This window comes from Microcaecilia unicolor, chromosome 12 (assembly GCF_901765095.1).
Source record: "Microcaecilia unicolor chromosome 12, aMicUni1.1, whole genome shotgun sequence".
Classification (NCBI taxonomy): domain Eukaryota; kingdom Metazoa; phylum Chordata; class Amphibia; order Gymnophiona; family Siphonopidae; genus Microcaecilia; species Microcaecilia unicolor.
This window is the reverse complement of record NC_044042.1, coordinates 93,933,919-93,959,619: the sequence shown is the minus strand read 5'-3', so window position 1 is coordinate 93,959,619 and position 25,701 is coordinate 93,933,919. Positions and strand designations below refer to the sequence as shown.

At 40.2% G+C, this 25,701-nt stretch overlaps 1 protein-coding gene across 1 annotated transcript in view; it reads right to left on the bottom strand.

Moving 5' to 3' along the window:
• The window catches only part of LOC115481402 (parathyroid hormone/parathyroid hormone-related peptide receptor-like), a 115,249-nt gene that overhangs the window by 49,796 nt on the left and 39,752 nt on the right, over positions 1–25,701 (bottom strand). The window contains 3 exon segments of the mRNA XM_030220490.1: positions 4,445–4,505; positions 16,239–16,392; positions 24,811–24,982. Coding sequence (XP_030076350.1) covers positions 4,445–4,505; positions 16,239–16,392; positions 24,811–24,982 — 387 coding nt within the window.

The following is a 25,701-nucleotide window of genomic DNA, read 5'->3' as shown; positions in this document are numbered from 1 at the left end:
AGGTGGGAAAATGTGGGATACAAATGCAATAAATAAATAAATAAATCCCCATCGTCTGGGATCAGACCTACCCCCGCCCCCATCCATCCCCCTAGTCCAGCATCAGCCCTTCCCTAGCCCAGCATCAGCCCTTCCCTTCCCCATCTAGCCCCCTAGCCCAGCATCAGCCCTTCCCTTCCCCATCCATCCCCCTAGCTCGGCATCAGCCCTTCCCTTCCTTACCCCCACATTCATCCCTATAGTCTGGGATCAACCCTACCCTTCACCCATCTATCACTGTAGCCCGGTATCATCCCTTCCCTACCTTGCCCCCCCCCCCATACATCCTTGTAGCCTGGCATCAGCCCTTCTATACCTTTCCCCACCATCTATCCCATAGCTAGGCATCTACCTTACCCCCACCTCTCCCTTTAGCCTAGTGTCAGCCCTGTCCTATCCCCCTACCGATCTCCCCATAGTCTGGCATCTCCCTTGCCCTTCCGAATCTCTCCCCCCCCCCCCACCCCACCCAGAAGCCCACCAGCATTACACTGTAACTATTTTAAAAAACATCTGTGTTACCTGGGCAGCTTGGCTTGAGTTTCCCAAATTAGTTGCATAGTGTGCAGTCTGTGTATATGGTGGTAGACTGTGCTCAGTGTGTTGGCTGTGGGCTGCAGGGGAGTGCTGAGGCCTGGGGAGGGAGGGGACTGAAAGGAGTTCATTTCTATTCTCCCTTTCCCCGGGGTGTCTCTGGTCCACCTTGTGGGTCACACATGCAAAGCCCTACTCTCACAACTAAAGTGAGTTCAGTTTTTTTTTTAAGCAGAGGGTGTAATTATGAATATTTACCCCTGAGTGAAATCTCCAGAAGTTAAACCAAAACATCAAAAAGGTTCTGTGACCAAAGACTGGACTGTGCCCCAAACAAAAAGTGAAAGTGATATGTATAAAATATAATTGTACCCAATTTATGGTTTAATGATGTAAACAGGACAGTGAAACATTTTGCTGATTTTAAAAAAAGGGATGCATGATCTTTCTTTACCTTGAAACACCTTGTACACAGTTTACACTGAATCTGTGTATAAAGTAAAAACAGCTAAAAATACAAGGTGGGAAATTTAAAGGAACAACATGAATGATGTCATTTGAATATTGATGCTAAGGGATAATGAAAACAGAGTGTTTGCCAAACCAATTAATATAAAAGAAAAATAATCCCTAAATTTATGGCCGTCTTAATAAAAGAAGACATACCAACATGAACACCATCTAATTAAAAAGAATATACCAACAAGCACTCTCCAAATAAAAACTTAAGCAAACAAGTTAGGTGCATTGTGTCCTAATGAAAAAGAGTATAATCAACGACAAGCATTCCACAAATAAAAACTTAAAATTAAGCAAACTAAATGCATCATGCGTATGGATTTTCTGTGCGGACATATACACAATATATACATTAAAATCATTATAAAGTGCTTCGTGCTATAATAGATGATTAAAAAATGGATAAATCAAAAAATGTTTTAAAAACCTGTGCAGTGAGCATGTAATACATAATAAATACAATAGGATCAATACAAACTTGGAAACCATAAGAAGTGTGTCTTGCCTATATCACAAAATAAAACAGTTTAAAAAATAAAATCAAGAAGCAAACCTTGCACAGAAAAAGCTTATTCTAGCTCTGCTTAGCATCGCATTTTATTAATGAAGCCAAGTCTCTTGACCAGACAGAATTGGTTATTTTGCTGACCAGGATATTTCTTGGAAATGTGGTGGCCCAACAGTTCTCAACGTCTCTGTGCCTGTAACAGAATAGGGCCCAACTTCTTCAGCTGAGCTAATTACTGAGCTGAATCCAGCAGGCCCCAAGTCCGGGATCAGGTCTTAAGGTGCTCGGATTCAGCACTGCACTAAAACAATTAAGGCAGAACCACCGATAATTGTCCACAGAGCAGCTGAGACTGAAAAGTAAAGTCGCACTCCTGACTTCCCGACTGAGCACTGCACTAAAACAATTAAGGCAGAAGAAGGAGAAATCAAGCTGCTGTGTTTGCTGCTAGCCAACTGCCTGAATGCACGTGGCTGAGACGCAGCTAAACTAAAAGGCTGTGTGCACTGCAGGCTAACTGGTGCCTAGAAGGCCGGCTATGATTGGAGGATCAGGACAAACTGGGCGGGCCTGAGCCGAGATTGGGTGGGCCTGGGCCCATCCAGGCCCACCGGTAGCTACGCCCTGTCCTTCCTGAATAGATTATTAGCTCAGTATAAATATATACCAGTCATGATTTCCAAAATCACAAAAAAATGAATACATAATAACTAGTAAATATAAATATAGAAAATATACTAGGACTAGGGGGCATGCGATGAAGCTACAAAGAGGTAAATTTAATACGAATCAGAGAAAAGTTTTCTTCACTCAACGTGTAATTAAACTCTGGAATCCGTTGCCAGAGAATGTGGTAAAGGTGGTTAGCATAGCGGAGTTTTAAAAGGCTCTGGACAGCTTCCTAAAGGAGAAGTTCATAGAGCGTTATTAAATTGACTTGGGGAAAATCCACTGCTTATTTCTGAGATAAGCAGCATAAAATGTATTGAGCTTTTTCGGGATCTTGCCAGGTATTTGTGACCTGGATTGGCCACTGTTGGAAACAGGATGCTGAGCTTGATGGACCTTTGGTCTGTCCCATTGTGGCAATTCTTATGCACTTATATAAGGACCATGTGTGGCCTATCCAGTCTGCCCATCCATATTTCTATACTCCTCTCCCTTAGATATCCTCTGTGTTCGCCCCATGATTTCTTGAATTCACAGTTTTCATCACCACCACCTCTACCGGGAAGTCATTCCACATATCCACCATCCTGTCTGTAAAAAAAGTATTTTCTTATATTACCCCTGAGTCTATCCCCTTTTACCTTCATCCTTTGCATCCTCATTCCAGAGCTTCCTTTCAGTTGAAAAGTATTGAAAACTACTGGGGCAGCACTGAAACTCTTCGGTCTGCTTTCTTTTAAACCTGAAAGTTCAGCGCAAGCTGCTATCCAGATACTGGCACCAAAAATCCGGGTATACCAGCAACCACTGGTCTTATCCAGATAATGCGATGTTCAGTGCTGCTATCCAGATAAGCCACTAGATAATTTAGGACAGCCTTTTTGTCCAGATACTTATACCAGTGCTGTATGTGGCCGGTGTACAGATAAATTCCAGCTCTGCTCCAAGACTGCCCCGACACTATCCGGGTAGCGCTAGATGGTCTTGAGAAATTTTCAGTGGTCTTATCCTGATAATGCAGCTGAAAATTACTGACTGGCCTTGGTCAGTAGCACTTATCTATGATATTATATGGTTGAAGCACTTGCTTTCTGGATAAGTAGCTCTGAATATTGGACCCTGTGTATTTACAACTGTTTAATAAAAATACAGCGGCCCATCTTATTTACTCGATTCATAAATTTGAAAGGGCTACTCCATTGTTTTGGTTTCACTGGCTTCCGATGGAAGCCAGATTTCATTTTAAGTAATGCACTTTTGTGTTTAAGATATTGTATGGAGATGCACTTTCATATATGAAAGATCTTGTAAGCTTATTGTCACGGTCTAGAAGTACCTCGTCAAGAAATTCTTTGCTCTTACAGTTTTCTTCTAAACAAATTTTTTTAAGCTACATTTTCATATTTGGTGGCTCAAGTCTGGACCTCTCTTCCATCCAAGACCAGGACAGGTGTTAGACATGACGGGGCCCAGGGAGGGCGTCCCAAAGCTTGCTTGTAGGTTGTGACTCTTTCAACTTCCTGTAGGTTTGAGGCCCCCTCTGACAAGGGCCCCTAATGCCGACCCTGTCCAAGATCAGAGTTATTTCTGAGTGGAGTGGCTTTTAGAAAACAGTTAAAAATGTTTCCTTTTAATAAATATTTTTATTAGTTAAGGGCCCTGACATAATGTACTGATGTATTGTTATATTTTGTTGGTTTGTAATTTTCTTAGGTTTGTCTGAACTTTTTTGATTGACGTAATCCACACTGAATTTAAAGGGTGTTATGGAATATAAAAGCATGTATCAGTATCAGCTTGTATTTTGATTGGGGAAATAATTGCTTAACACCTTGAAATCTGCACTTGTCCTGTCCACTTCCTTTCTCCATTAAAAGGGTAAGCTGAAAGTTGGTGAGTTTCTTCCATTTTATAGACCTTTGCACTCTGTTGTTGTTCCGTTTGCGCCTTTGTTTTCATTGGTTCCTAAAGTCTTGCCTGTAGCTTGAGAGTTTCATTAATAATGACCTTACTCTGACACGGCCTATGCACTGCAAGGTGCTGTCACAATGAAACTTTAAATGCTGAATCTGAACTGAGCCCACTGTGCTCTGCTGTCTTTGAGAACGAGTTTGAGCAAGCAGTGGCCTTCTGTTTTTTGGGTTTGTGGAAATTACAAGTGCAATTATTACGTACTGTGTATCTGCTAGAGAAACTCTCACACTGGCCCAAACAGACACAAACACAGCAGGAAGACCTGGAAGAAAGGGGGAAAAGAGAGAAATACATCAATTAATGGGACCCAATTCAAAGGGACTGAAAACAAAAACAGCCACTGGCTCAGCTCTGTCCGTCAGTAACATATAACATAACAAATGGGTAAAACAATTCTTCCCGAGGGAAACTTTTCACAACATGATTCAAACAATGGTATTAACACATGTCGATTACTGCAATGGAGTATATGCGGGTTGCAGGGAACAAATCCTAAGGAAACTACAGACTGCTCAGAATACGGCAGCCAGGCTTATCTATGGAAAATCTAAATTTGAAAGTGCAAAACCCCTCCGGGAAAAACTACACTGGCTACCAATTAAGGAACGTATCGCTTTCAAGATTTGTACCTTTGTTCACAGAATAATACATGGTCTAGCTCTGAGCTATATGTCTGAACTAATCGACTTACTAATTAGAAACACAATTGAATCAGCCAGAATGTACTTAACTCTTCACTTCCCAAGTTGTAAAAACCTGAAGTATAAATCAACATACGCGTCAAGTTTCTCTTACATATGCACACAGCTCTGGAATTCTCTACCAAAACGCCTGAAATCTACAAATAATCATCTAGAATTCCGAAAAAAACCTAAAAACTCACCTGTTCAAGAAGGCATACCCCACAGTATCTGACATAAACACCGAATAATGAAATATGGCATTTTAATCAGGAAACGGACAGTTTTCAAACCCGATGCATGATCACACCCTAACATTTTGTCTGAATTCACCCCAACCTATTTACCGATACTTCTTTACTGTACTTGTCATTGTAATAGTACCCCTATACTGTATTTATTCACACTGAAGTCTGTAACCACCTCTCCGGAACTATGTAAGCCACTTTGAGCCTACTAATAAGTGGGAAAAGGTGGGATACAAATGTAACAAATAAATAACAGATTAGATGACGGCAGAGGAAGACCTGTACGGTCCATCCAGTCTGCCCATCAAGATAAACTCATATGTGCTACTTTATATGTATACCTGACCTTAGTGGAAGAGGCTTGAGAATCACGGCGCTAGGTATATGGCAATGACAGGGGTTTGTCCCAATGGATAGTCACATAGACTCGGTTTCTGGGTATGGTCACCCTAAGAGTTCAGCTTTCTGTTGGATGCAGTCTACTGGTTTTGCACCAATTCTCAAAAAGAAAAGTACCCATCTAGATTTGCACCTGCTTTATCAGTGGGTATTTCTTCCCATGAAAAAATAGCACACAGAGGGTAAAAAGTGGCCTGCGGTAGCGTGGGCGCATGTTTTGGGTCAGCGCAGGGCCCTTTTTCCTGCAGCTTGATAAAAGGACCCCTAAGTTAGTATTCTATAATGACAAGTTTTGTGAGCCTAATCCATTATAGAATACTAGCATAAGCCACCACTTATGTTTGCTCTATAGCGGGTATAAATGTCAATATCTATGTCAATATGTTTTTCTAAACCGCTATTTCCTCTAGATAGAGTTCAACACGGTGTACAAGGATAATAAAACGTTCAAACCAAAAAATTACAGCAGTCATAACTCATTGAAAATATCAAATAAAAAATGAAATGGAAATGAACTCAGTGACAATCCAAATCTGTTACATAGCTATTAAGGCTGATCAAAGAAATGATGTCTTTAATTCTTTCTGAAGCTTCAAGTAGTGTTGTACAATCCTGATATGGTAAGGAAGGGAATTCCATAATGAAACCATAACAACTGAGAATGTAGCATTAAATATTTTCGAGAAACACATTTTTCTGAAAGTGGGAGGACAAAGAATTAGTTGATTTCGTAAACAAGAAGAAAAACCAAACAGAGTCTTAGAAACCATGTTTATCAGAAGCTCAGAGGTAGAGCCATGAATAATCTGAAAAAATAAACAAGCTGCCTTGAAGGATATACGATCATTTACCGGAAGCCAGTGAAATTTTGCTGTATAATCAGAAATACTGGAAAACTTATTAAGTCTAAAGATTAATCTAACTGTGGTATTTTGTATAAGTTGAAGCTTTCTTAGATGTTTAGAAAGTAGACCCAAGTGAAGGACATTACAATAATCCAGATGTGGAAGTATCACCATCTGGACCAAAAACCCAAATGCTTCTATCACAATTGTCTTAATTTAAAAATTGTTTTCCGCTATAGTTGATTAATTTGAGGACTGTAAGACATCAAAGAATCAAGAACATTCCCTAGTACTCTAGATTCAGACTCTACTGGTAATACTTTATTATCAGTCACAACTATTGAGGAAGGTATTTTAATATCTAGATTTTTGAACCAAAGAATCTTTGTGTTGTTTGGATTCAATTTTAGCTTATTTATAAATGCCCAATTCCAAATTCTATTTATCCCAGATGAGCAGAATTAGATAAATCTGAGATGTTGGATGGAACTGATGTAACACAGCAGTAATTCACCAAGGTTCAGCCTGTTCTTACTTAAGGGTCCTTTTATAAAGCAGTGGTAAGCCCACTGTGGGCTTACCACACAGCAATCCAGAACTATCGGCTGGCCGACTTGAAAGGATGGGTTATCCCCATAGATGCATTTAGGAGTGTCTACAGAAAGCAAGGACACAAGATTGAGAAACCCTACTCAAGACAAGAAGAGGTAGAAGCAGTCCAGATGTCAACTGTGCCCTTCGATTTTCACAATACTCGAAAGATTTTTGCCAAATCATATGGAAGTGCTGGCATATTTTGGGAGTATATGATTGCTTTAAGAACAAAATTCCAGTCATTGCCTACAATAGGAGTAAGAATCTGCGAGAATCTAATAAGTAAAGACTCTCTTGAAACATTGACGTATGTGTATATCACATCCTGCTTAGATTACTGTAATGTTATCTATGGAGGGATTACTGAAGCTAATCTAAAAAGAATACAAAGAATACAAAACACAGCGGCTCGCATGATTTGTAGGGCTCGGAGAGATGATAGAATAACACCTTTACTATACCAACTTCATTGGCTTCCGATTGAAGCAAGAGTCAAATTTAAGGTACTCGCTTCGACACATAAGGCATTTCATTCACTTATTCCTAGTTATTTATCCAATCTGACGATTCCTTATTCTCCCCATGCGGACTCTTAGATCGCTAACATAATAGGTTAGTCATTCCTCCGCCCGCTAAGGCTCAATTGGAATCTACGCGTGCATCGGCATTCTTTTTTCTGTCTCCCACTCTCTGGAACGGACTTCCAAAAGAGATTAGATTAGAGAATTCCTCAGTGGCATTCCTAAGGGGGAGCGGTGGGTGCGGTCCGCCCCGGGTGCACGCCGCTGTAGGGGTGCCACGCGCGCCTGTCCTCCGTTGTTCCATGCTTCTTCTCTGCCCCGGAACAGGTTACTTCCTGTTCCGGGACAGAGAAGAAGCATGGAACAATGGAGGACAGGCACGCACGGCACCCCCCCCAGCGGTGTGCACCCGGTGGGGGGTTCCTTCGCGGGGGTGTCCTTTCGCTGGGGGGGGGTCCGCGCTGCATCAGGGGGGCGCTGCACCCAGGGGGCGGGGCACATCGGCGATCCGCCCCGGGTGCCAGCCCCCCCAGGAACGCCACTGGAATTCCTACATTCACTTTCGAAAACTTTTGAAAACTTTTCTTTTCACAAACTTTATTGAACAGAACCTATGAGAGTAGGGAAGGTGTAAACGTGTAGGCTAAACTGTATTTAATTTAGTTGTTGTGTTTTCATTAGTTATGTCCTTCTTTGTCATTTATGGCTTGCTGTGCTTTTCTATCAATGATTGGAGTTCCTACTTGTTTGTTTGTATGAGTTATATATATATATATATATGTATATATATATATATATATATTATTTATTTATTTATTTTTTTTAATGTAAACCGTTCTGTTTTGCAATAGCAATAAGAAACGGTATATAAAATAAATAAATGATAAATGATGAACGCTTAATTCCTTCAGCATTACTGCTTCCAGTACAAGATTTTATTTACACAGAGCATAACAAACGTGGGAAGTGTTCTGCCACCATTGTCTCATTTAGACAGTTTTCCCCATCCGTGACAAAACGCATCATTCGATTTAGAAACTCTACTGACTTCAATTCCACGCAAGTTGTCTACATTATTGTTTGTGCAATTTACTCTATGTAAGTAAAACGGATGGTAAAAACATCTCATAGAGCATCGGAGCTGCATTAGCAGAAATGTGCAATCAGCCCTCTTGGTGACCCATTGGTATGAAGCAAATCATACACTGGAAGATCTAAAATGTTTTGTGATCAATCATATACTCACCAAGTAGAGAGGTGGTGATGTAGATACAACTCCTACTTAGAGAAGAGCAACATTATATTTTTGAGTTTGATACGGTCAACCCAAAAGGGTTGAATTTAGAATGAGATCTCAGGCCCTTTATATGTGTTTGACGCATTCAAATAGATATAGGGAGATGAGAAAAGCCATAATTAAATAATTTCTTAGCCTTATTTGGTTGTGAGTATGCTCTTATGGTTGTAACTATGTTTTAATGCTGCTGTTACATATAATAACTTGTGCAGTTTATCTGTTGTGTCTCTTCTCCAGGTATTACATCTGTATCCTTGGATATGATAATATTGTATACGTTTTGTCTGACATCTTTTAAGATATATGCAGTTTTTATTAGAGCTGTTTTAACTCTCTTAGGTATGTAAAGATGCCATATGTTTTTTTGATTATTTTAAATGAGTAATGATTAACAATTTTATTTTTCCATTTTTTGTGTTATTTTTAAACACGATTTCCAACACAGCAACATAAACTGTGAGTTGACAAGTATCTTTTTATACACTATCGTGGGACAAAGAAAGTACCTGTATATAATGTGTACAATGCTGTGTACGTCTAGTAGCGCTATAGAAATGATTAGTAGTAGTAGCAGTTTTTCTCTACAAGTTTATTATAAAAGCCACATTCATCAGGTACGTTATTTAACAGTTTCTTGATAACTATATCCAACTTTCAATATCAGAGGGGTTCCTGTTAAGTACACAGGGAAGTTTTATATACTGTATATATACTCAAATGAGCTGTTTTTATTAGTCCAGGTATCATATCTGTATTTTCTGGGTATGATGTTATTATACACAAATTGTCTGTTGGTTTATTCTTTAAATAAGATGTAGCTCTTTTAGAAATGTTTTTACTTTTAAGGGTAGTAACTTCACACTTCAATGTGCGTAAACATGCCATGTTACTATGTTACTATGTTACTATGTATGTAATCACTATTTTTGATGGAATAACATAAGTGGTAAGTTTACCCCACTCGTGCAGTCCAGGGATTCAGTTCTTAATTTTTATTACCATTCCTGTTTATTCCCTTCCTATGGGACAAGCCATAACCATCAAATATCTGGTTTTACAATTTTTTTGATAACCAGTTATGGTGTTCATTTCACTTTATTTTAAGGACATTTCTGTTACGCACATAGAGGGGTCCTTTTACTAAGCCACGTAAGTGGAGTTACCGCCCGACTACCGCATGGCTCTTGTGGTAATTTCATTTTTTGGCGCGCGTCCGATACGTGTGTCTGAAAACTATTTTTTATTTTTGGGCGCACGCAACGGATGCACGCCAAGTGGTATTTGACAAGTGTAGATCATTACAGCCCGGATTCTTTACCGCTAGGTCAATGGCCGGCGGTAAGGTTTCAGACACAAAATGAACACACAGCGATTTTGATTTTGCCACACATCCATTTTTGCCCCCCTCCCCCAAAACAGCCTTTTTTACAGGCACTCTAAAAAATGGATCAGCGCACACCCAAAACCCGCGCCTACACTACCGCAAACCATTTTTCAGCGTGCCTTTGTAAAAGGACCCCATAGATGGGTTGGAAGTGCTATGAGGATACACCTAGTTGAGCGGATTAATTTATTTTATACCTGATAATGGTTGGTTGTACTCTCTGGAGGGCCCATGGGAAGGATTCTCGTGCACCAGCTATAATGTAATATCAGTAAACACGATGTTCCATTATCCTTATTGCTACCCCATACCCATTCCTTGCCATCTTTCTGCGCCTACCTCCCAACGCTCTTTTCCTTCTGAACCCAATTCCTCCTATGTTTAACTTACTTTTCGCTAATCCCATTAGTTTTTGTGTTTACCACGAACTGTATATTCTTCTTACAACTTTGTAATTATATACATTGTTACTATGTAAGCCGCATTGAGCCTGCCATGTGTGGGAAAGCGCGGGATACAAATGTAATAAATAAATAAATATATAATATTCTCATGTTTTTGACAGTGTACAGCAGTATACACGAAAGCAGACGTAATACGCGACTAAGGTTTTCATTTCGTCCTATCGGGACTAGAACATTCAGAGCTTGTTGAGCGATAAGCATGTTTGGATTGATTTGGAAGTTGCTGGGGGTTGCCTACAGGCATGTCTAGATGAGATATGGTTTTTGATGTATACTAATCACATTTATTTTTATTTTTATTTATTGCACTTGTATCCCACATTTTCCCACCTATTTGCAGGCTCAATGTGGCTTACAAAGACCTGTGATGGCATCGCCATTCCAGGGTAAAAGATACATTTGGTATTACAATGAGATCGAGGTTAACATAGAAGAGCTAAACAGACAGTTATAGAAAGGCGTTGTTCAGAGTATGGTGGAGTGGTGAAGTGTTATAGTTACGCTATGGGTTCTCGTGATAGGCTTTGTTGAAGAGAGAGGTTTTCAGAGATTTGCAAAAGTTGGAGATTTCGTTAATTGTTTTCAGATTTGTAGGTAGTGCATTCCACATCTTCGTGCTTAAGTAAGAAAAGCTGGTAGCGTGTGTTAGTCTGTATTATTATTATTATTAGCATTTGTATCCCACATTTTCCCACCAATTCGCAGGCTCAATGTGGCTTACATTTTCCGTAATGGCGATTGCCATTTCCGGGTCACAGAATACAACAGTCGCTGCATTAAGGTGCATGCTTACGTGATAGAGAGGAATATATTGTGGTAGTGCATATTAATTTCTATGTGATAAATAGGAATGTAACATACATTGGGTCATCAACTGTAGAGAAGTTATTCAACATAAGGGTTAAAGTGACACTGTATTCAGCATAAGGGTTAAAGTGAAAGAGGTCAGTCAGTCAAGTGTTGAGTTCGGTTTTTCTAGTTCATGTGTAGTCTTTATTTTTTATAATTTTTATAATTTGGCAGATTGTTGTAGCACTCCTGCTGCCAATACAGAGAGCCTCACTCATACATACTTGTTGTAGATCAACTATTGAGTGTTTTATACACATATTTAAAGCAATATAACGTAGCCACTAGATAATTATTTTTTACTTTTTAATTTCACTTCTGTCTCACATATACACATAGATTTGCCGGTCCTCAAGAGACTTAGCATATCTTTGACTTAAACGGTGACATGCCTACAGGCACATATAGGGAAGACGTTGAATGGGGTTTTGTATTTTATCATGTTGTGATAGTTTGGTTCATTTGTGCTTTACAGAGAGGTTAGTTTTATCTTTATAATTTGAGCAGATTATAGCAGCATTCTCTACACAGCTTTTTTTTAATGAGATGGGGGATCCTATGGGTCATGTTTGACTATATCATGGCTTTCTATCTCAAATAACCTTTTTATTTTCTGGCAGATTGTGAAAGTAAGAGTGATGGTAATGTTCTTGCCATCATTTTTGATGCACAGTGATTTGAGCACAGAAAGGATGGTGAGCAGTGGGGTTCCTCGGGGGTCGGTGCTGGGGCCCATTTTGTTTAATATATTTGTGAGAGATATTGCTGAAGGGTTGGAAGGAAAGGTTTGCCTTTTTGCGGATGACACAAAGATAAAGTCCAGGTACAGATAGAATCAGTGGTTATGAAGTAGGAAAGAAGCAAGAATTCACTTATAGAACACGAGCACGAGTGCATTTTTCCAGTTGCTCGGGAGGTTTACTCATATCTTCATTCAAACAGAAACCATGAAAGTTCAGCCCTAAGATAAGTGATTACTTTATGTTTTTGAGAAGAATGCATAGAAGGAGGGAGGTAGGGCTACAGTGCTGTGATGTTGATCACTGCATATTGCCAAATCTCACTGCAAACTAGATATATGCCCAAACAACCTCATGAAATCGGCCCCTCAACAGTTTTTAATAGACCTAACAAACCACGTGGACTTTATACTACAAAATGGACTCTTCCCAAGGGAAAAAGGTAACATTTTACTCACCCCTATACCCAAGGATGCAAAGAAAAATGCTAACTAACGAACTATAGACCAGTAGCATCCATCCCCTTAATTACCAAAATAACAGAAGGTATAGTGACCAAACAACTCACATATTATCTAAACAAGTTCTCAATATTACATGATTCTCAGTCAGGATTTCGCTCTAATCACAGCACGGAAACCGTACTAGTCACGCTCATGACCAAACTCAAACAATTGATAGCAAACGGCAACAACATTCTACTGCTACAATTCGACATGTCAAGTGCATTTGACATGGTTGACCATGGAATTTTACTACACATCCTCGAATACTTCGGAATTGGAGGCAACATTCTCAATTGGTTCAAAGAGTTCCTCACTACACGCTCATATCAAATGACAACAAATTCGACTACATCAGCGACATGGATACCTGAATGCGGAGTTCCACAGGGATACCCCCTCTCACCGACCATATTCAACCTAATGATGACACCCTTGGCCAAACTACTATCGAATCAAAACCTAAACCCATATATATACGCTGACGATGTAACGATCTTCATCCCATTCAATCAAGATCTAAGGGAAATTTCTAATGAAATCAAGCAAAGCCTACATATTATGAATTCCTGGGCAGATGCCTTTCAGCTGAAACTCAATGCTGAGAAAACCCAGTGCCTGGTACTCACCTCGCAATACAACAAGAATAAATTTACCACCATCAACACACCTAAACTAAATCTGATCGACACCTAACACTTGAGAACCATGCAAATAACATAACTAAAAAGATATTTCATTCAATGTGGAAAACTAAAAAGAGTTAGACTATTTTTTCCAAGAACTGTCTTCCGCAATCTGGTACAATCATTGGTACTCAGTCATCTGGACTATCGTAACTCACTCTACGCTGGCTGTAAAGAGCAAATACTTAAAAAACTCCAGACAGCCCAGAATACGGCAGCCAGACTAATATTCGGCACACCAAAATACGAAAGCGCGAAACCCCTATGAGAAAAACTACACTGGCTCCCACTAAAAGAACGCATCACGTTCAAACTTTGCACCTTAGTCCATAAAATCATCCATGGTAACGCCCCAGCCTACATGTCAGACCTAATAGAACTACCACCCAGGAATGCAAACAGATCTTCCTGCACACCCCTTAATCTTCATCCTCCCAAGTGTAAGGGTCTAAAATACAAATCAATGCATGCATCTACCTTTTCCTATATGAGCACAGAGCTCTGGAACGCGCTGCCACGTAACCTGAAAACGGTCTATGAATTGACCAATTTCCGCAAACTATTGAAAACTTATCTCTTCGACAAGATATATCACAAAGATCAACATGTGTAACTGTATAATCTTTAAAACTTCTAGAACTGTCTTATAATGTCTTTTGCTTTAACACCATCATGTATTTCACCACCATGTAACACAAACCCTCTGTAAACCTAATGTATATTCACTTCTATTTCCAGTACCCATGATGAAATGTGAGCCACATTGAGCCTGCAAAGAGGTGGGATAATGTGGGATACAAATGCAATAAATAAATAAAATTGCTAATGAGTAGACCAGCCGGAGCAATATGAGTTTTACTGAGCACTAATAAATTAGATTGACACTATTTCACAAATAATAGTTTAACAGCATATAAAAATATATATATAAAAAATGATGTAAATGAAGGAACGGTTTCTATAAGAGGTATATGGTACTTAAAATTTAATTCAATAAGTATCTGGAAGAAACCTAAATAACTTCCTGAGTCTAACTGTTACCCCAAACTATATCTCGGAACTTATACAATTAACTATAAGCTCAAACTAGCTACAAATACACCTCATGAAGTGATAATATCAATGTGCTCAGTCCGTACCCATTCCAACCATTATATCCCCAAGAGGAATATGTGGCAGTGTCACAGATGGAACCATCATAGCACATTAGGTGTTCCGCCTCCTTAAATCATGTATGTACATACAACAAAGCCGGCCACGGCTCCTCTGATAGTAATCAATTCTAATTAGTTATATTCAACCTTATGTGCACATATATACATAAATATATATTGAAATCAAGTTTATATGTACTCATTTATACCAGTACTCTACAACATTCAGTATACATGGCACTTTACATATTGAATCACTCAAGAGTCGAAAGGTACATCTGTACTGTTGTATAGACATAAGGAGATATATTAAATTATGTGCTGAAAACCACTGCACAAACAATGTATAACACCCTACACAAATATGCAAATAACAGTATCATACATTTAAATCAAAAAGTGATTCAAAAATTGCATATGGGGTTTACTTCCCTTGAGGATAAATTGTGCTCGTGTTCAAACTCCACATACTCCACACACTATCCATTCATCCTGTCCATGAAATCGTGAGAATGCAAATAAAACTGATTGACCAGGGTAAATTGACCTGGCTGCCAACCGCCCTCCCTGTGTGCATTCATGCTGCATGTAACTGCTGGTGGAAACAGCACTAATAAAGGCTATATTTTGTGCTCCTTTTTTCTACCCTGTTCTAGATACCAAATTTCAGTGAGGATATCCTGTTTAGTGATGGGTTCATCTTAACTATTGTTATAATCTGTCTTGGGAAGCCTGGTGTTATAAAAATTGGAAGTAAAATTGAACTCTTCTTTCATTGGGGCAAATGGAATCACATCTTCACCTCATCTCTTTTGTACAAATGGATCATTCTGTTTTGAGCATGTTTCAGGGACAAGTGGTTTTAATAAGTCAACATAATAAAAATAAATATTGTCTTTCATGCAGATCTCTCATTTGTTTTAACATAACTACATGGGCTATAAGCCCTTACTACAGTCCATTGGTTTTCTTATATTTTGTCCTGGTGATGACTTATACTGTGTCAAAACCTGCCCTGCCCCCCCCCCACCATCACCACCGTAGTAATGCCGCCATCCCCCTCACGCATACTACAGTCCTACCTTGTCACCTACCCTGGTGGTGTAGTGGCCTCTGCAGCTGAGGAGGGCAGGAAAGAATCCCACTCTTTCCTACCTGCTGCTGCTACTCCATCTCTGCTTTGCTCTTCTGTACTGCGGGCAGTGCCTCTGTGTTTTCCCAAAATGGCTGCCGAGACTTTGGTGGCAGTCTCACAAGATGATGATTGGTGTTAATATAAGCCCCATGGTTTGCTGCAGTTTTTTGCACGTGCCAGAGAAGAGGGAAATGGCTGGTCTACTACTGAAAATATTGGGTACATGTATTATGTTCCTGTCCTGATGTAAGTACTCCCCCCAAAACTCCACCCTTTTTAAAGCAGTTAAGAATACATGTGCTGTGAACCTTGCATACAAGCATTTACCGCTCTGAAGGCAATTTTCACCCAGGCCAGTTTACCTAGGGTAAGCTGATATTTACCCAAAGTGCTCTTTTTCTTAGGAGAGGTTCCCTTCAGCCCTTGCCTGTTTTGAGGCTCGTTGCTTAGGAGAGGTTCCCTTCAGCCCTTGCCTGTTTTGAGGCTCGTTGCTTACCCCAGCCAATGATGGTAAGAGCCCACAGGTAGTTCTTATCTGAGAGGAACGCCATGAAGATAAGGCTGTGCAGGTACAAACCCTCCACCAGGATCCAGTAGTGGTTGGTAGCCAAGAAATAGAGAAACATGCTCACGGCAGTCTTGCATCCGACCTGCTTTGTACATGCCAGAGAAAAGAGAGAATCACAAGGACGGTCAGATCATCAATACAGCTCTGAATGTGAAGGCTCAAGCAATATAAGTTGGATCTCAAAGATGGACAGAGCGCCATGTACAAGCCAGGACTGTACTGAGTTATAGTAGCACCTATGTCACTGGTCTATTGGTGCCCCCCCTTGCCCCACCCACTTTACTGCAGCTATTGAGAGGTGCCGGTGGGCTGGGAGCAATTTTTGTGCCCTGAGCCACTGCATCACTCTCAAGCTCTTGGTACAGCATTGGCGCAGGCCTCTGCGACCAGGAAGGAGTGCTGTCTGCAGGACGTTATCAACAGAATGAAGTGCTGGACAAAGTGATCTTGGTGGTTTTCATGTCTCTTTTGAGAAATCTCTGGACCCTGAGGGTCTTAGGTGTTATCTTGGACCTCTTGAAGACTATGGATTTACAAATCACTGCTTTGCTTAAGAAAGTTTTATGAAAATTGAAAAATGTAAAGAAACTTACCGGCAAATATTCAGCCGGCTGCGATGAGCGTTTTGACAACCGCTGATGGTGTTATTGCCAGATATGCAATGCAGGGCCATGCCTGGGCTTCAGCATTGAATATCTGCTTTATGTGCAGGCCAGCTAACACGTAACTGATTAAGCCGATATCCAGAACTTAACCAGCCATGGGTTGCTGAATAAAGATAGGACTGTGTTTCATGCAGTCCAGTACCATCTCTAGACAGAAATATTTGGGGTGGCAAAGGGGGGGCAATCTAGATATGGAGGGGGTAAGCCAATGTGACATTTCTGCACATCACATCCTTTACCACATCACATACCCTCTCCCAACCCCCTTTTTAAAATTAGCCATGTAAGACACCATGAATTTCTATGCATAAAGAACCCCCCTCCCAGCTAGTTTCAGCTACAAGGTAAAACCACTATAATAATTAACAACATCATTCAACAAATTCTTCTGTGAAGAGTGAAGTTTGGATTCTGTATAGGACTGGGTAGAATCTCAATAAAAACCCTGAACCTCCACTTCTGTATCACAAACTCCATATTCGCCCAACAACAGAGCTATCCCCCTTATAACATGATATATACAAAATATTCAACTAGTGATTATCTCCTCAGGAACAGCACAAACTCCTTCCACTGCCAAACACTTTATTTAAAGCAGATGGGGTTTTGTTTGTGTGGCGAACTCAGCATGGATGAGAAGCCCTGGTGTAGGCGGCTGGAAGCACCCCACCAACTTCCAGGTTACTGCAGCAGCTTGATAAGGAGGGGAGCGGCTCGGCAGGGAATTGATTTGGCTGGTGGGGCTTTGGCATCCCCGCCAGCCATTTAACAGGTGCAGTGCAGGCTTAGAGAGAGCCTGAGCCCAAAGTGTGTGCATGTGTGTGTGTGTGGGGGGCACGCCCCCAAGACCCCTCCCCCTATGGCTATGCCACTGGCTGGCGGAATACTTCACCTCAATTGCACATGCAGAACATGGAGAGAACCTCAACCGATATAAAATAGGGGACTACAAAACTGAAATGGAGACCCCCCCAATCCAAGAACCAGACTCTATAAGCAGTGTAATGCTGGTAAAAGAGAAACATTTTTTGCTGTACTCTGCAATATACAGAAATATTATATGTGTCCAAAGTGGATACATCGCAATCCTTAAGAAGTATTTCAAAATTCGTTTTATTTTCTAGCTTTGTTGTCTGGCATTTGATTTCTAATTGGGCTGGTCCCAGTCTCTCTTCTATTTTCCTTATGTCAGTCTTCTAAATTATTTCCCAGATTTGCCTTTCCATTTCTTTTCTCATCTTTTTCTTTACTACGTCTGTTTGCCATTGATCTATGTTTTTCCCCCACTTTTCTCTACTCTGCCTTTATATCCACCTATTTGATTTTACCCTAATTCTCTCTTTATCTCACCCTCTTTTCAGTCTCCTTTTTATCTTTTATTTTTCCTATTTCTTTCTCATACCCTCTCCAGAACTCCCCTTTCTCCCTCTGGGGCTCTTTTACAAAGCCGCTGTAGGATCTACATTCGTGCAGCATGCGCCAAAATCAGACTACCACCAGGCTAGCGTGCCCCTCCCCAAAGGTCTGGCAACTCTTTTTATTTCCTTCTTCCTCTCACCTGATGCTCTTCCAACTGTCTCATTCATCACTGGCAGTGTTAGTGATCAAGGCAGGCCAGTCCTGGAAGCTGTCTTTCTGCAGCGCCTGCCTAAGCCAGGACAGAAACTTGAGTCGGAGAAGCCGGGATGCTGCAAAAAGAAAGCCTCCGGGACTAGCCTGCCTTAATTAGAACTGTCAGACCTTAGAACAAGGGGAGTTTGAAAGATGCCAGATAAGGAGTGCGGCACCCTGTCCTGCTACTTTCCTCCTGAACTATGCACCTGTCAAATCGAGGTGGCACTTGCCACCCCACGCCACCCTGTAGTGATGCCTATCGTGCAGTCCCATTTATGCAGTACCTTGGCTAGTTAAGTGCTGAATATCGGCATATAACCAGCCAAGTGCTGACTCCGCCTCCGGAATGCCCCCCAAATAGCCAATTTTCACTTAGGTGCTAACCGCCATTTTTCATTTGTGATAAAAATTAGCGGATAGCGCTGAACAAGTAATTTAACCGTTTGGTGGCCATTTTTGACCAGTTAAATGATTTTGAATATTGACCAATAAATGTTATTTTCATTCTGAATTATACATACTTTTGATTCAGGGCTTTGTTTTACCCCAGCGAGATTAATGTAATAGTGTAGACATGGGTTGCCCTAAAAGAGATTACTAAACGCCAACTACTTCAAAATATGGCGGCCAGATTAATATAACATTCTCATAAGTATGATAGGACTTTACCGTATTGATGAAATTGCATTGATTACCAGTTGAGGGTAGGGTTACATTCCAAACTGTGTGTCTAGTTTTTAAGGATTTTGCTTCCTATTTAAGTCGATTGAATAATCTACCACAAACATCTTATCACAGGTTTCTCAAAATGTAAAGTTATATTTTCCAGATGTTAAGACTTTAAAACAAAGGGGGTCTTTTACTAAACCACAGTAGAAATCAGCTTGCAGTAAACACTGACAAACAAGCCCATAGGAATATTTATTTATTAGGATTTATTTACTGCCTTTTTGAAGGAATTCACTCAAGGCTGTGTACAGTAAGAATATTTATTTGTGACATTTATATCCTGCATTATCCCAAACAAGTTTGAGTTCAACGTGGCTTACAATAAACAGTATTGGATACAATACAAAGAATAATGCATAAGAAAGTAATTTGTTGTAAGAATCCAATTTTATAATACAGTATCATAAACTTGCTGGGATAGCTATAGATGTTTAACGTTTAGAAAACCTATTATGAATAAGAAATTGTACATGAAGCAAAGAGAAAGTTAATGGTAAATAGAGAAATAATCAATTCAGGCAATAATTAATTGTTTGAGATATGGTCGTTCTTTGTGAGGGTTTGTTTGAATAGGAACGATTTGAGGATTTTGTGGAATCTAGTATATTCTTGTATATTTCTTACTGAGTTCCACCATTTGGTTCCTAGGTCAGTGTAGTCTGCAGAGTGGACAGTTTTATAGATCACTTTTTTGCAACTTGGGAGGTGTAGTCTGAGAGAGTTTCTTGCCTCATATTTAGTGTTTCTTTGAGGTAAGTTTATTAATGGTAAAGAATATCACAGATCAAAGTCACTGTACCTTAATGCTAATCAACATCAAAAAAACAATCTACAGTGAAAAGTTAGTTTATCAAAAAGCGGGGAAAATGTCTCATCAATCAGTGGCAGGCCAACAATAATATCTGCACACTGTATACACATAATCATTGAGAAAAACACCTAAAAATATTTTTTAGTATTTTTTGTATAATTTTATATATCTTTGAAAATCAACTCCAGGAAACATAAATAAAGTTCAATTCTGTATATAAAGGTGGACTTATCTTATCTTGTCTCTTTTTCTCCAGTTGTGTGCGAGGTGGTATATTTCAGCTTATAACAGAAAGAGCGTGCGGTCCCAACTGTCTCGTTTCGCACTGCTTCTTCAGGGAACAACACTACAAAATCTTGAACTTTGTAAAATGCTGGAGAGTACACTTCCTACTGCCCCACTCGCAAAAAGTTTATTAATGGTACCATATAGTCTGGAGCTGTGCCATTTAGTATTTGAAAGATAATGGTACATAATTTGAAGGTGATTTTTGCTTTGATGGGAAGCCAGTGTAATTTGATTAATAAAGGGGAGGCACTTTCAAAATGGGAGATTTTATATATGAACCTGGCTGCAGTGTTTTGAGCTGTTTGGAGTTTTTCCAACAGGTACTCCTTACATTACAACAATCGAATTGGGATAATGTTAATGATTGTACCAATAGCCTGAATGTTTCTGATGAGAAATAGGGTCTGAACCTTTTTAGTTTCCAAAGAGACCTGAAAGATTTTGTGATTACTGAGGAAACTTGAGTATCAAATGTTAAATGTTTGTCTATAATTATACCTAGAATTTTCAGATTATTGTCAGTGGGGAACGAAGTGTTGTCAGTTGTGAAACTGTTGTGGTTGTTTTGGTCAAATGGGTTGGTAATGACCATGGATTTAGTTTTTTCTTTATTTAGCTTTGGTTTGGATTCTGATGCCCAGGTTTCCATCAGATTGAAGCCAAGTTTTGCCTTTTGTAAGATGTCTTTAATGTTCTTTTTGAATATAATGGGCATCTCAATGTTTACAGCCAGCTGATTTCTACTGTGAGCTAAAGACACTACCGTGGCTTTACTAATAGACCCCCAAAGAAAACTGGTACAAGCATTTCCTTATCAAGTTGCCTCTATATGGAACTCCCTTCCTTCTGATGTAAGATTAGAATTTGATTTTAGATGCTTCAGAACTAAGCTGAAGACTTTATTTAGAAAATTCTTCAGTTGTTGAGAACTCCTCTTTCTATTTTTGATAGGTTAGCAAATGTTCTGATTATTGGTTTGTTTTTTCACGTTTATGTATATGGAGGTGTAGGGGGGGGGCAGCTTGACTGTTTTGCTGAAACTGGAGTCAGTTTATACTAGAGTTAGATTTTGCTGTAAAGGACAATCTATTGTGCTTAGCTAAAAGAAGCTGTAACTTGTAACATGGCAGCCATTAACTTTGCTTTTTCTGTGAAATCCTGAGTCTGAACTTAGTACTGTGTCAGCTAGCTAATAAAAGCTGTCTTGCCTCTGGAACCATTTGCCTCTTGTCTCCTGTTACAGAGGGGTTTGGTGGTTTTTGTAATTCCTAGATATATTTCAGTTAGATCTTTGTAATTTGTTGGTACTTGCAGAATACAAATTGTTGTTTTGATAAAATGCCATAAGCTAGCAGAAGGAAGCATCATGTAAGGACAGATCGCCATGCACAGGGTGACTAACATCAGCTGGAGTGTCATGTGTGGAGCTGTACTATCAGGATGGAGCCTGGGCTCACAAAGAACAGTGTCCCCCTTCTGCTGGTATGTATGACAACAGCCTTATGAAAAAGTTATACTGCTTGTGACACCTACCTTTAAGTATGTAGGTAATCTTTTGTATTAGAATGTTTTGTGGATTTTATTGCATCGTTTCATTTTATTGTTGTGAGTTACCTCAAGCAATTGATAAACATAAATAAATAAATATGAATAAATCCTATGGTGGGCACATGGGGCCCAATATTAAACTGCAGCAGTCAGTGGTTAAATGAAATGACTGCTACTGCTGTTAAAATGATACTGAATATAACTTAGGCTTTAGGGATACTACAAACTGCAGACCAGTAGCCTCTGTGCCTTTCTTTTTAAAATTAATGGAGGACCTAGTACATAAGCACATAAGAGTAGCCATACTGGGTCAGTCCAATGGTCCATCTAGCCCAGTATCCTGTTTTGCAAGCAGTGGCCATGCCAGGTCACAATACCTGGCAGAAACCCAAATCGTGGCAACATTCTATGTAGAACCCCAAAGAATAGCAAGATTCCATTCAGAATCTCAAAGAGCAGCAACATTCCATGTAGAACCCCAAAGAATAGCAAGATTCTGAGATCATAAAGAGTGACAAGGTTCCATGCAGAATCTCAGAGTAGCAACATTCCATACTACAAATCCCAGGGCAAGCAGTTGATTCCCATGTGCAGACTATGGACTTTTCCTCCAGGAATTTGTCCAAACCTTTTTTAAACCCAGATATGTTAACCGCTGTTTCCACCTCCTCTGGCAAAGAGTTCCAGAGCTTAACTATTCATTGAGTGAAAAAATATTTCCTCCTATTTATTTAAAAGTATTTCCATGTAACTTCCTCGAGTGTCTCCCAGTCTTTGTACTTTAGTGGCAAAACAGTTAGAGGGATATCTGAATGCTTTTGATATTCCTCACTATTCTCAGGATTTCGCAGTGACTATTGCACAGAAACAGTAGTCACTTCTCTGATTTCAGAAGTTAGCTTGCTTATTGTCTAAGGGAAAATGGTCAATTCTTTATGCAGTTTGACCTATCCAGTGCCTTCGATCTCATAGATCTCTCGTTTTTGTTATCTCTTCTACACGAGATCAGAATCACTAAAAATGTGTTGAACTGGTTCAGTGGGTTTTTTCCCCCATCAGTTTTATCGAGTGGAGATGTCTGGTAAATTATCAGAGAATTGGAGATGATCCTGTCTTTTCTTGTACCTCAGGGCTCTCCAATAGCCCCAATCTTATGTAGGGGCTCTTTTACAAAGCTGTGGTAGGGCTACCGCAGCAATGGCATGTGGCAAATTGGCCCTACCTCCGGGCTACCACAGAAGCCTGGTGGTAGTATCATTGTGTGCCATGTGCCATTTCCGGTGCTCGAAAATTATTTTTATTTTTTAGCACTGGGGCTTTACCCAGCGGTAACCGTTACTGTTAAATAGGAGGCGGTAAGGGTCCCTCCCCCAGGAAATGGCCTCACGGCAAGTGCTTAACTTACCACATGGCCATTTCCTTTTATTTTTTTAAACTCCTTTTAACCACTGCGGTAAAAGGGGGCCTTGGCACACAGCAAATCAATGCGCCAACGCCACCACAGGGCTCCTTTTACCGCAGCTTGCTAAAAGGACCCCTTAATTTGCTGATGTCTTCCTTAGGGACTTTAATGGAAAATGCAAGGTTTATTTTATTATTTGTTGCATTTGTATCCCACATTTTTCCACCTATTTGCAGGCTCAATGTGGCTTACATTGTTCCGTCATGGCAATCGCCATTTCTGGAGTGAGAGATACAAGTGGTATTACATTAGAGATCATGATTGCGATAGTAGATCAGGCAGTCAAGTATAAAGAGTTCATATTCGGAACTGGAGATAGAATGGTATTGCGTTAGAGTTCATTCGTGGCAGGATAGACCTTGGTAGTCGAGTATAGTGAGTTAGGTTTTATGTAGTAGGGCTTCAGTTTGATTGTCTGGTAGTTAGGATGTTTCGTTGTGGCATGTCTTTTTTTATTTATTTATTTATTTATTATTATTAATTTACATGAGACAAGTTTATCCACGTGAAAGGAAAAATTCTGCTAATACAATATGGTTAATCTAGGAAAACAACTTTTAAACAAAAAAAAAATTCCCTTAGCTTCATAAAAGTCCACTAAAGAAGTCCAATTTTCCAAATATTGAAGATACAGAGGAAATAGAAAACAAAAAATCAGGTAAATCGAGACTAGTCGTATGTGGTATGCCTTTTTGAACAGGCCCTATCTATGGGGCCCGTTGTACTAAGCCGCGGTAGGCTATATGCGCGTGCAGCATGTGCCAGGCCAGTGCGCTCTCCTTGCGGTAATTTCAGATTTGGTGCACGCCCATAACGCCTGGGTTGAATTGTTTATTTCCTCCTATGTGCTCCCATTCCGGCGGTAATCGTGCATGTAGTGTGTGAGCCTTTACCGCTAGATCACTTGGTGGTGGTGTTAAGGGCTCAGGTCGGTTTTGGGCGTGCGCTGGTTTCGTTTTTACCGCAGGCCCTTTTCCTGTCCCATTAAGAAAAACAAACATTTTTTGTAGATGTGGTAAAAAAACGGCCTGGCGTGCACCCAATACACGTGCCTACACTGCCGCAGGCCACTTTTTACCATGGCTTAGTAAAAGGACCCCTATATATATTTAGATATTTTGGTCTTGATTCCAGTTCACTCCTCTTTGGAAGCAGTGAGTCCACTAATTCAAAAATGTTTTGGATTACCAGAATATTGAACTGCCTCCCGCTTTCAAATACGAAATAAAGAGAAAACTAAATTTGTGATGACAGAAGTGAGCAAAAAATAAGGAATGATGTCACCCAAGAATATCAGAATAAAAGAGTTTGAGATCATACAGTAACAGCTTCTGGCCGATGCTGCCATGACATGCCCAGTGACTGAGACAGGGACAGACTTACCAGCTGAGTTCTATGTCCAGCAGTCTTTAAATCCTCCCCTTGCATTTTCTCCAGCTCTTCGGACCCTGACCCAGAGTACAGCACAACATCCTTCACAAAGATACTCACAGCACGGCAGATGAAAGAGGCAAACAGGTGCATATGGATGTAGTTCCGGGTACAGTGCAGTCGCCTGCAAATGGACAGAAAGACAAGCTCCACTTAGCCTGCCCTTCTGATCTCATTCTCACACTCTTTTCCAAAATAAATTCACAACTACAAAAGTGAGGCAAGCAACTGTGTCCAAACTCAATGGAGATTTTCAAGTTCAAGAGCTGTCATTTTTAAAGATTCCTTAAACTAGGGTTGCCATATGGACGCATTGATCCAATCCGGGTTTTGTTTCCATTGAAAGCAATGGAAGTAAAACCCAGACTGGCTCAATCTGTCCTCTTTTTTTCTGGAGCTATATGCTAACCCTACCTTAAACAGAAATTTCTGGATTCCCTACTTAAAGGCCCTGTTGGTGAGAATGGCCAATGTCATGACACATGCAGGTATCCATTAAGTTCAAAGTGGTCACAAATGACCATAACATGACTCATTGCCTATTGGTGAGGGTCATATCATGATTTTATTTTTTGTTACATTTGTACCCCGTGCTTTCCCACTCATGGCAGGCTCTATGCGGCAGGCAATGGAGGGTTAAGTGACTTGCCCAGAGTCACAAGGAGCTGCCTGTGCCGGGAATCGAACTCAGTTCCTCAGTTCCCCAGGACCAAAGTCCACCACCCTAACCATTAGGCCACTCCTCCAATGTTGCTATTCCACTAGAAGTCGGCCCTTGCAGATCAGCAATGTACGTGCAGGACGTCAGACTCACAGAAGCAGAAGCCTGCGCAGCCACATTGG